This window comes from Trachurus trachurus, assembly GCF_905171665.1.
Source record: "Trachurus trachurus genome assembly, chromosome: 21".
Lineage (NCBI taxonomy): Eukaryota > Metazoa > Chordata > Actinopteri > Carangiformes > Carangidae > Trachurus > Trachurus trachurus.
The window spans coordinates 32,138,659-32,151,265 of record NC_139899.1 but is presented as its reverse complement, the minus strand read 5'-3'; the positions used below and the strand labels follow the sequence as shown (position 1 = coordinate 32,151,265).

At 45.3% G+C, this 12,607-nt stretch overlaps 1 protein-coding gene across 1 annotated transcript in view; it reads left to right on the top strand.

Moving 5' to 3' along the window:
* The window catches only part of rftn2 (raftlin family member 2), a gene marked incomplete at both ends in the record, with an annotated part of 32,025 nt that overhangs the window by 4,537 nt on the left and 14,881 nt on the right, over window positions 1–12,607 (top strand). The window contains 2 exons of the mRNA XM_083997055.1: window positions 10,063–10,243; window positions 12,443–12,551. Of these exons, the coding sequence (XP_083853181.1) occupies window positions 10,063–10,243; window positions 12,443–12,551 (290 nt within the window). The remainder of the gene's footprint in view (window positions 1–10,062; window positions 10,244–12,442; window positions 12,552–12,607) is intronic.

Sequence of the window (12,607 nt, the reverse complement as noted above, 5' to 3'; positions counted from 1 at the left end):
AAACCAGTAAATTTGCAGAGTTTTGTGAGAACAGAGGAGTGTGTTGATTTACAGTCACATGTGGTGAGAAAACTGATCTGATGGAAACAAACATGCAGCACTGATCTGCTCCATTCGCTCTGCACAGCTGTGTGTTTGTGTGAGAGAGAGAGCTCTTCTTAAAGGAATAGTTCACCAAGAAATGAAATTCACCCTCATGCTGATGAATACTCCGGAGTTTACTGGAAATAACGACATTTAGGACATTTTTACAGCCTAAACAATCTTGGATTGAATATGCCTGGTGCGCTCTCACATACTCATCAGCATGAGGTTGAATTTCATTTTTTGGTGAACTATTCCTTTAAAGAGGTAAAAACACCATCATGTGAGTAAATGGTTAAATGTGTGCAGCCTGCTGTCTGTTGGCTTGGTGTGTGTGAAGCTCCATGAGCTGGCAGAGACACACACACTGTCACATGCTGACTGGTGATGCTCACACACACACACACACACACACACACACACACACACACACACACACACACACACACACACACACACACACACACACACACACACACACACACACACACCAGCTCTCACTAAGGATCGGTGTTCATACTCACATGGTTTTATGATTTGGTTGAAAGATAAATGAAATAAAAGAGATGGTGTTGAGGTGTTTATTAGTCTGTCATAGTGATCAGTTTTATCACGGATCAATTTACTGATCGTTTCCTTTAAAGGGACATTCTGTGTAGTTTTTTGTTAAATCAACAGTTCAAACTGTGAAACGACATAAAAATAAATGAAGAGTGTTGAATCTGAAACACTGAGAGGTTGTGAAGCTGCTGCAGCTCCTGTCGTTGATCAATAACTGATACTGTGCTGCTGGAGGTTATTGATCACCTGGACTCACCGTGTCTCTGCCAGCTGATTGGTTCTCTTCCTGCAGGTCAGGTGACCCGGTGGTCATGGTGATGACCAGGTGACCCGGTGGTCATGGTGACCAGTGGTCAGACAGACTGTGGTCAGGTGTGTTCAGGTTCAGGTGCAGCGTGCGGCCGTGAGGCGTTCAGGGACAGTGGGTCGTTAACAACACCTGGTCGACAGGTAACAGAGCTGCTGCTGCTGCAGGTACAGGGGGGCGTTGCTACGGTTACAGCTCAATAAGGACAACTGATCTGATTGGACAACTGTCCTCCTCCTCTTCCTCTTCTTCTTCTCCTCCTCCTCTTCCTCCTCTCTCTCACCTCCTCTTCCTCTTCTTCTTCTCCTCCTCTTCCTCTTCTTCCTCCCCCTCCTCTTCTTCCTCTTTCTCTTCCTCTTCCTCCTCTCACCTCCTCCTCCTCTTTCTCCTCCTCCTCCTCTTCCTCTTCCCTCCTCTTCCTCCTCTCACCTCCTCTTCCTCTTTTTCTTCCTCCTCCTCCTCCTCCTCTTCCTCCTCCTCTCACCTCTTCCTCCTCCTCCTCTTCCTCCTCTCACCTCTTCTTCCTCCTCTTCTTCCTCCTCTCACCTCCTCTTCCTCTTTTTCTTCCTCCTCCTCCTCCTCCTCTTCTTCCTCCTCTCACCTATTCCTCCTCCTCCTCTTCCTCCTCTCACCTCTTCCTCCTCCTCCTCTTCCTCTTCCCTCCTCTTCCTCTTTCTCCTCCTCCTCCTCCTCTTCCTCTTCCCTCCTCTTCCTCCTCTCACCTCCTCTTCCTCTTTTTCTTCCTCCTCCTCCTCCTCCTCCTCTCACCTCTTCTTCCTCCTCTTCTTCCTCCTCTCACCTCCTCCTCCTCCTCTTCTTCCTCCTCTCACCTCCTCCTCCTCTTTCTCCTCCTCCTCCTCTTCCTCTTCCCTCCTCTTCCTCCTCTCACCTCCTCCTCCTCTTTCTCCTCCTCCTCCTCTTCCTCTTCCCTCCTCTTTCTCCTCCTCCTCCTCTTCCTCTTCCCTCCTCTTCTTCCTCCTCTCACCTCCTCCTCCTCTTTCTCCTCCTCCTCCTCTTCCTCTTCCCTCCTCTTCCTCCTCTCACCTCCTCCTCTTCCTCCTCTCCCTCCTCCTCCTCCTCCTCCTCTTCCTCCTCTCACCTCTTCCTCCTCCTCCTCCTCCTCCTCCTCCTCCTCCTCCTCCTCCTCCTCCTTCAAACCTTTTCTGGGACACTCTCTGTCACTGTCACACCCTCAACTCTCACTCCCGTCCTCGCCTTCACACTGGGAGCGAATATAGAAACACACACACACACACACACACACACACACACACACACACACACACACACACACACACACACACACACACACACACACACACACACACACACACACACACACACACACACACACACACACACACACACACACACACAGCAGCAGCTCCAGTCAGTCGGCCTGGTTTCCTCCGGCTCAGAGGAGACTGGACGTTGGTCTGAAGCCAAAGGAAACAAATCAGAGCAGCTGATGTCTGAGCTGTGTGTGTGTGTGTGTGTGTGTGTGTGTGTCGGTGTGTCGGTGTGTGTCAGTGTGTATATAATATGCAGTGTGTATTTCCTGTGTGCACTTTAAAAGGATCTTTATTGTTACTGATCTCTCTGAGTCTCCACTTCCTCCTGTTTCACCTTGAACCTCCTCATCATCACGTCCTCATATTAACTTACTGTGTGTGTGTGTGTACGGTGGCTCACGAGGGTCAGTGCTGCACTAAGGTCACAACACACTGTAAATGAAGACTCATCAGGTTCATGTGTCAGGATGTTTTAAACCTGAACCCTCTCCTCCTCTGAGACCATGTTTCCATCCACACGTTTTTATTCACATTAAGTAATATGGAATTACAAATGTCTAAAAATTTGATTAAATATTGTGGATATCGATAAAATGTTAATGCGATCTCATCAGATTTTCTCTTGATTGATACAAAGTTAATGCAACAAATTCTGATGGAAACTGTTCCTATTCCTCTACGCACAGCTTTTTATTCAATTTTTATTTTTTTTTGGTATGATACTCTTTTTTTTAAGTATATTTTTTGCCTTTATTTGATAGTACATAGTGAGATAGACAGGAAAGGGGGAGGCAGAGAGAGGGGGAATGACATGCAGGAAAGGTCTGCCCGATGCGGGATTCGAACCGGGGATGCCTACGTTGAGGACTGTAGCCTCTACATTACACTGCTTTTTATTCAATTTAAAGGTTGGAAAGGCACTTGAATCAACATTATTCACATTCATATTTTTTATCGATATTTAGATAATTCGATTGCCAAGTGGATGGAAACATGGTTTGTGTCTCTAACCCTCCTCTCCTCCATGTGCATTTGTTTTCAACAAAGCCGGTGAGAAATCAATCCAGAGAGCGTCGATATTTTTTGGGAGGAGTGGAGGAGAGGAACCACCCGACGAAAAGAGAAAGTTTGGTTTATAATTGTCGCATCTCTCGCAAAATATCGGACGCCAAATATTTTGCAATTTTGCATCTTTTATTCGTCACGTCCCCGGTGTGAAAGGGTCTTTAAGTTGAAAATCCTCTTTTAATGAGTCAATGAAACAGTGATGGAAGTCTGGGCATCCTGTGTTTCCTGCAGTCGGCTCAGAGCAGTGCATGATGGGAAGGCAGCGACAGCCCATCAGAGCAAACTGGAGCACAGAGATCAGAGAGGACGATTATTAACCTGAAGTGACGTGCGGTGGTCGCTGGGATGGAGGGATGGAGAGATGGAGGTCTGCTCTGTTCTGTTCTCTCCATCGTTCATGTCCAGGGATGAGTGCGTCCTCCTCTAATCTGGGTCTGATCTGAACATAATGGAGGATAATCCAGATTAACGTCGGTGTTCTGATGATTCTGTTCAGAGGAGCTTTGAAGGTCGGAGGCAGAACCAGACCAGGCTGTCCATCATCTGCTGCTGAGCCTCGTTAACAGGCAGATCATGATCGTTAGAGAGTTAAAGACCAGATTTAATCAGTATGAGCTCAGATAGATGGAGATGATTCACCACATAAAACCTGGGCTCAGGTGTGAAGGAACCCGTGATGCATTCAGGGCGAGTCGGAGATCTGATCACTCAGACTCACACCCTGGGTTTCCGTTATCTGGTAACCACTGGACTTTGACCGGTAAAATCTACCGACGTCCGGTATTTCTTAACTCCTCCGGTCAAAATGTCTGTTGAAAATTTTATTAGAATAGGCGATTTCCACATGTCATTTTATTTAAAAAATCTTATTTATTTGTGTCGGCCAGGCCTATGTGGAACGAAAACTTTTTCTTCTTTTTCACGCTGAGCTAAACTTGTCACATTTGTTTCATTTACTCATCACGGAGACGGAGGGGTTAGTAGCCTACACATTTGGTAGAATGAACAATTTTGCGATTTTTTTGGCTGTGGAGAGCGAGCCGAATGGATCAGGGATCACCAACGATCTGTTGCACAACTAAAAAAGATTATAAATTGACCTTGATTAACATTCTTATGCAGTCTGCATATCATTTATCATTTTAAACTCAATAAATTCAGATAATATTTGACCGGAGTTTCAAACATTTGTCCGGTAAACTGTAAATGTCCTAAAACTGGTTGCAGACCAGAACCAACTCCTTGCTGGTCCAGAGCTAAGAATCAATGACATCAGGGGCAAAGATAAACATAGATGTGATCAATCTCTTGTTACGTTTGTTTAACTGATAATCGATTCACAGTTGAAGCTAAAGAACGGCTAACGTTCATTTAAAGGGATAGTTCACCCTAGAATGATATTTCGCTCATTATCTACTCACCCTCATGTTGACTAAGGGCTGGAAGAATTTCCAGAGTCCACCGTCCCTTCTCTTAGTTACAGGGGGTCTTGGCGTAGCAGTGCATTTCAATGCAACGGTTGCAAAGGGACACCAGAGCTCTTCGTAAAAAAACACACACAAAAAAACATCCAAATACCTCCATGATGCTCGTATGTAATGTCCGTCTTGTGCTGAAGCCCCAAATTGCGTAATTGTCCCGAAAAAAATTAAATAAGTCTATATTTTAAGCTTGTTTGTAGCGGAAGCTTCTCGAAGCTCCTCTTCCTGGTCCGTCCAAATCTTGCGTGATTTGCGCCGGCGTCAGTGCGGTTGCTGCGAATCACGCGAGATTTGGACGGACCAGGAACTGGAACCAGGAACCTGTAACTCAGAGAAGGGACGGTGGACTCTGATAATTCTTCCAGCCCTTAGTCAACATGAGGGTGAGTAGATAATGAGCGAAATATCATTCTAGGGTGAACTATCCCTTTAAGAATCAACGTAGTCGGCGTTCGCTGCCGTTACGACGAAGACGGCTTCTTCTGTTTCCTCTTCTTTTGGTCGGTTTCGGGCCGTGGATTAATCCTAGTGAGTTGGTGCTGAGTCGGGTCCAAATGCGTCCTAGAAACATTAACGGACCGCCCACTCTCACATGAAGGACCGCCCACTCCGCTGAGGAATGATCATTTCAAATAGACAAAATATTTATCACATTAGTAGATTTATTTAATTATTTTCTACCGTATTTCGTCCAAAGCGACAGAAAATCCAAACTCATCCAAACTCCACTTAGTGCAAATCATCGTTGATCAGTTGATCTCCTAGCTGCTGTGTGTCAGACTCTCACTGTTCCTCTTGTTTTATTTTCTCCTTGTTGCCGGGCGGTTTTTTCTCCTTTTCACACCTTTAAACACGTTTACATAAAATCCATCCTGTAACCTCTGAACCTCCTCCTCCTGCTCCTCCTCCTGCTCCTGTTATTTTCTCAGCCTTCAGTTGTTGCTCAACCTCTCTCACACTCCCCCTCCCTCCCTCCTCCTGCCAGTTCCCACTTTCCTCTTCATCTTCTTCCCCCTCTTTTGTGAGTCCTCCTCCTCCTCCTCCTCCTCCCCCCTCTCCGCTAACAGAGGCCTCAGTGTGCTGGTTGACAGGGCGAGTGGCAGCAGGATGGGAGGAGGAGGAGGAGGAGGAGGAGGGGGGGGGGGAGTAAAGGACCAAAACAAAAGCAGTGGTTGGAGGTGTGAATGACGTCATGGTCCTGGGAGACTGGAGCTGCTGCTACAGTGGCCTGTGAGGGTCAAACTGCTGAGACTGAGGACGTCTGGTCCCAAAACAGAGGAAACCCCAGACCGGTCCCTCACTTTAAAGGACAATTCCAACTCAAATTCAACTCGGGGCTGTATTTTCCTATAAAATTTTAGTTCTAAAAGAAGGAATTTGTAGATTTTCACTTTAATTGCTCCTGTGTTGCGGTAGTTGTGTCTGTCCCCGCATCGCCACGGTAGCCATGGATGGGAGAGGATTGAAGTTCTGCTGCTGAGGCTGTTTCCATCCCTCAAAGACACAGACAGCGTCAGATGGAGACTCAAACATGCAGCCAGAAGTTTATTTACTTCAAGCAAGCCGACATGTTTGTAAAACTAGATCTAATTCAAAGTCTGGCGGAGTCGAGACCCAAGTTGACGCTCGGTGTGTTCAGGTGCAGTGGGAAGCTCCCGTTTGTGTCATAAACACAGGAATATCAACTCTGGACTGGCTTGAAGTAAACATTTTTTCCCACAGACATCAAACACGCAATACTCAAACATGCAGCCAGAAGTTTGTTTACTTCAAGCAAGTCAAGATTTGATATTCCTGTGTTTATGACACAAACGGGAGCTTCCCACTGCAACTGAACACACCGAGCGTCAACTTGGGTCTCGACTCCGCCAGACTTTGAATTAGATCTAGTTTTACAAACATGTCGGCTTGTTGAAGTAAATAAACTTCTGGGTGCATGTTTGAGTCGCCATCTGACGCTGTCTGTGGCTTTGAGGGATGGAAACAGCCTAAGCAGCAGAACTTCAATCCGCTCCCATTCATCGCTGCCAGACACAACTACCGCAAAACAGGAGACATTAAACTGGAAATCTTCAGATTCCTTCTTTTAGACCTAAAATGTTAGGAACATACAGCCCCGAGTTGAATTTGCCCGGAACTGTCCTTTAATGTGTCCCCCAGACCGGTCCCTCGCTTTATCGCGTCCCCAGAAACAGTGCTGTTGTGTTGGGAGTTGTTGTCAATCTGATTAAGTTGTTTCTGAGTTTGTAGTACGTTGTGTCTTTGTGTTTCCCTAAGTTGCAGTGAGTTGCACTGCAAAAACTATTATTTGTCTTATTTCTAGTCAAAACTAATCAAATTATATTCAAAATAAGACTCGTCACATAAAAAGCAGCTTGTTTTTAGACACTTTTTACTTCTTTCAAGCAGACTTACACTTGAAATAAGTAGAAAAATCTGATAGTGGAGCAAGTTTTTCTTTCTTATTACAAGCACATGAAACTTGTTTTCACTGGCAGATTTTTCTACTTATTTCAAGTGAAAATTAGTTTGAAACAAGTGAAAATGATCTAAAAACAAGTTCATTTTTAGGTGATGAGTCTTATTTTAAAGCAGAAGTAAGTGATATATTTGTGTTAATATAAGTCTTAAATAGTTATATCTTCCGACAGCAATCACTTCTATAGAGTGTTTGGACTGAAACACGGGTCAGTCAGTCACTCTGCTCTGCTCTGAGCCCAGGAGAAAACTTTTCTCGTATCCTACAAGTTTTATCCAATGAGGAGAGAGAACGGCATGCAGGGCTGTGTGTGCAGCCAATGGACGCCGTGAATGTGGTGACGTAGGGACGAGGACTGTTATGGTGCGTTCAAGGAAACTCGTAACTCGTGTTTTTCCGACCTGTGAAGTGGTACCAGTTCGATCTGGTACGAGTTCACGGGTCAGAAGTTACGAGTGGCCGTTATAGTGACTTTCACCGGTAAAACAGGTCGGAAAAACATGAGTGGGTTGCCTGGAACGCTACAAAGTCGTAAGTTGTGACTTGAAGCTGTAATTTACGGTTTCAAAAGCCTGCCTGGAACGCAGCATTAGCCAAAACGACCGGATCGCTTACTTCTGCTTTAAGTGGAAAGAGATTAGTTTTGATTAGAAATGAGACATTTTGACAAGAAATAAGACAAACACTCTTGGAAAGATTTTGAGTTTTTGCAGTGTGAGCCTTCTGGGCCACCGTAGATGTAGAACAACATACTGTAAAACACCTGCACCAGGTGAAGGGGGCGTGGCCTCTGCCCTGGCTGCACCATACATAGCTACTAGACTCATAGGAGCTGTAGTTCGATGTCTCCACCCTGCGATGGTGCAGCTGCAGCAGCTGGTGTTAAATTTAAACTCACCTCGGGCACCGGAGGGTTCAGACCCACAGGAATGTGAGTAAAGTGGAGGCTGCTGGTTTTTTACTGGTCCCACTGAGGTTCTGCTGGTTCCCCATGCAGCCTCATATAGAGCCAGACATTCACTCAGCTCGGCCCCCCTCCCCCCGATCTCTGGGGTGTTTGTTCGTGAGAATGTGGGGGGTTGTAGTGAGGAATGTCCACACACACACACAAAAAAAAAACACAGGCACACATGTTCATTCCCTGTCGCCAATTTTTCTTCTAATCTTGCTGCATCCAAAACGCACAATTTTGTGTATTTAAAACACTTTAAATGGACTTTTTGCATGTGTGTGTGTGTGCGTGTGTGTGTGTGTGTGTGTGTGTGTGTGTGTGTGTGTGCATGTGTGTGTGTGCATGTGTGTGTGTGTGAGTGGCACATGTCCAGGCCTCTCTGTGAACAGCCACTCTTTGTGGACACAGGAAGTGCGGTGATGGTCGATGATTTCCAGCCAGAGCTTGAAGAAAAAAGAGAAACAGCCTGAGACTGGTTCAGCTGCTCAGTGGCCGCGTCCAGCACACGTGCACACGACTCACAGATAATATAATATAATATAATATAATAATGATGATAGCGTTGCACTTTCCTTTAACAAATTACACATTAAAACCTAGAAAATTACATTGAAATACCAATGAAAGCATTCACATGCAGGACAGTTTAAAGGTGCTCTGTCTGTTGCCTGTTTTTAGCAGTTTCCTAATTTATTGTATCTTCACCTGATTGCTCCATGCTGCAATCTAGAATCTGAATGCTAGATAACACGGTCCCCTCACCATTTTACACACTGGACCTTTAACTGTCCTTAGCTGTTCTTACCTGTTGTTACCTGTTGTTACCTGTTGTTGTCTTGTGCCTTTAAACAGCAGCTGTGTCACGGTCAGAACAGGTTACAGTCTGAATCTGGGTTAATGTGTTCTCTGAGTTTAAATCCAGATAAAAGCTCAACAGCTGCATTTATTTCAACCTGAACACAAACAATCGCATGCTTTTATTCCTGAGTGCAGACAAATAGAAATAAAACTTTATTATCCAGGTCAACAGACGACAAACAGCTGATGGAGGCGGAGCTTAACCCACAGGTGGAGGTCAGAGGTCAGAGAGGCTGAAGTGGTGATGATGATGATGATGAGTCTTCATCACTGCTCATCTCAGTTGTTGTGACTGTGAGATGAAGAGTGTACGGTGGCCTTGAAGGATCAATTCACTGCAGCTTAAAGGTGTACAGAAATGGCCGTTTGTCCTGTTTGTCGCGCCGAGTTGTCACGAGCTGCAACACGAGTTTACCCGAGTGAGGAAAACGAATTTGATTGGTCGTTATCGAGCGGGCGGGATATTCAAAGCTTGGGGCGAGCCCGAGCTCCGTGTGTGTGTGTGTGTCTCGGACGTTTGATTGACGGATGACGGATCCAATATCAGTGGCTGATGAATCGTGTACAGGCTGACGTATAATCCGTGCGCCTGCATTATCCAATGTGAAAAAAAATACACACTTTCATCCCGGATTTACTCAAAAATAGAATTTTGCACAAAGTTTGGCCTACAACGTCTGAAAGATGAGTTATTACACTAATTTTATGACCCAGAGTGGGCTCAAATTCAATTTTCTTTTCTGTACACCTTTAAAGAAACACACAAAAACATAAACGTGCTGCAAATTCAGGAAACAACTTCATCAGAAACTCACAACACTTGTTCTCTGAGTTCTTCTTTTCGTCCTTCTAAAGACCAGATGAAGCTGGGTGTGATCATGTTTTGTTGCTGTAACGTTTCCAGACCTTGAACACATCTTAACCTCTTCATTAACCATTAACCCCTCCCTCTCCCTGTCCCGCTCCTTCCTCCTCCACAGGAAGCCGTCCCACCGTCCAGTTCCTGTCCTCTCTGTCCGAGCTGCCTCAGGCTCTGCAGCCCTACTACACTCAGGGCTTCGTCCTGGCTGCCCTCCATCCCATAATCCTGTCTGTGGGCCGCACGCGGTCGCTGCCCTTCAGCCTCCTGTACAGAGCCATCCTGGCCCGGCCCAGACCCAGGTAACACACTCCAGTCCAGGTCCTAGTCCAGTCCAGGTCTTAGTCCAGTCCACTTCAGTCTAGTCCACTTCACTCCAGTCCAGGTCTCAGTCCTTAGACTCTTCTCAGACAGAAACAAACGATGGCGCCACGTCAGCACTGAGGAACAATAAGATGAAGCTAATGATAAAGATCCTTTAGAGCAGTGGTTCTCAAAGTGAGGTCCAGGGACCCAGGGGTCCTTGAGACGGTTCAAGGGGGTCTCCAACTTTTTATTGAAATTTTACCACTTTTATTAGAATTTTCTTTTTTTTTGTTAACTTTCTTTTAAAGAAATCCTACGACTTTTTCAAGATTTTTTTTTTTTTGAGAATTTTAACCACTTTTTTCGAGAAATGTTTATTTATTTATTTGTTTTTGTATATTTTTTTGGTCTTTTTGCCTTTATTTGATAGCACACAGCAGAGATAGACAGGAAAGGGGGAAGCAGAGAGAGGGGGAATGACATGCAGGAAAGGTCTGCCCGACGCGGGATTCGAACCGGGGACGCCTGCGTTGAGGACTGTAGCCTCTACATGGGGCGGCCGCCTTAACCACTGTGCCACGCGCCACGCACCGCCCCAGAGAAATGTTGATTTTAAAGGCCCCATGCTGTGCACTTTTCTCTGGGTTTATTTCCCTAACAAGATGTATCATTGGTTTTGAGTAGCTGTGATCTGCTTAATATCGTTTATACTGCCCCTTTCTGTTGCCTCTTTCTGGAGCTCTAGCAGGCACAGGTCATTTGGCCAATCAGAAGAGAGAATGAGAACCTCTCCTCTGATTGGCTCACTGTTTTTGAGTGGCGTGTGGTCGGGCCAATCACAGGCAAGTAACTAAAACCTAAGCTGCATTCTTAAAAATTGAAAACAAATTTCAACTGGTCGCGGTGGGCGGAGTTACCTTGTGTGTGACATCACAGAAAGGAGGAAGTGCTATCTGCTCGTCTTAAAGAGACAGTTCCTACAAATGGGCGGTGTGTGTTTCTCCGTTTATGACCAGTTTGATGCATGGGGCAGTATATACGTGGCCCAGAGACCTCCCCAAGCACCAACAAATAACCAAAATCACATTTTTCATGCCATGGGGCCTTTAACTTTTTTGAGAAATTTTACCACTTTTTCTAGAAATGTTTAAACATTTTTGGAGAAATTGTACCAGTTTTTTCCAGGAATTTCTCTACAGTATTTCCACGCCACTGGCCCATTGACTAAAAAAGTCACATTCTTCGGTCTCAGAATGAATATTTGTGTATTTCTGGTGTTTGCTTCAAAACTTTGCCCAATGGGGGTCCCTGGTCTAATTCATGTCAATTTATGGTCCTTGATGTTAAAGAGTTTGAGAACCACTGGTTTAGAGAGGTCAACACACACACACACACACACACACACACACACACACACACACACACATTGCTGCTGTCGAGTAAAGAGATGAATGATGGATGAAGTTCATATTTAATGCAGATCTCAGACTGGTGTGTCTGGAGGGGGGGGGTTCGGGGGGGTTCGGGGGGTCTCTTCTGTGTTTTGGTTCGTCTGTCTCCTCCTTGGTTCCTATTGGTCAGAATCCTCCCAACAACAGAGCTCCCACGGCAGCCAATGAGCTCACAGGACCTGAGATATGGTGCTGGGTTTGATTGGCTGAGATGTTGTCACCATGACGATGTGGTGGTGGTGGTGATGAAGATGATGTTGATGCTGTACATTGGTGTGTGTGTGTGTGTGTGTGTGTGTGTTGACCTCTCTAAACCAGTGGTTCTCAAACTCTTTAACATCAAGGAATCCTAAATTGACATGAATTAGACCAGGGACCCCCACTGGGCAAAGTTTTGAAGCAAACACCAGAAATACACAAATATTCATTCTGAGACTGAAGAATGTGACTTTTTTAGTCAATGGGCCAGTGGCGTGGAAATACTGTAGAGAAATTCCTGGAAAAAACTGGTACAATTTCTCCAAAAATGTTAAAACATTTCTAGAAAAAGTGGTAAAAATTGTCAGAAAAAAAAAAAAAAAAAAAAAAAAGTGGTAAGATTTCTCAAAAAAAAAAAATTTACAAACATTTTCGAAAAAAGTGGTAACATTTCACAACAAAATTTTTTTTAGAAAAAAGTGGTAAATTTCTTCAAAAAAAGAGTTAAAGTGGTAAAATTTCTCATTTCTCTTTGTGTGTGTGCAGTAAGCAGATGGCCTCCATGTGCCACAGCGTGCCGGTGCTGCGGGTGGAGGAGTGGCCGCTGCCCGGAGACTCTCTGACCGGCGACACCGTCCGGGCGCTCATCGACAGGGTCAGTACACCTCGGTTACCTCGGTTACCATGGTTACCTGGGTTACCTCACACACC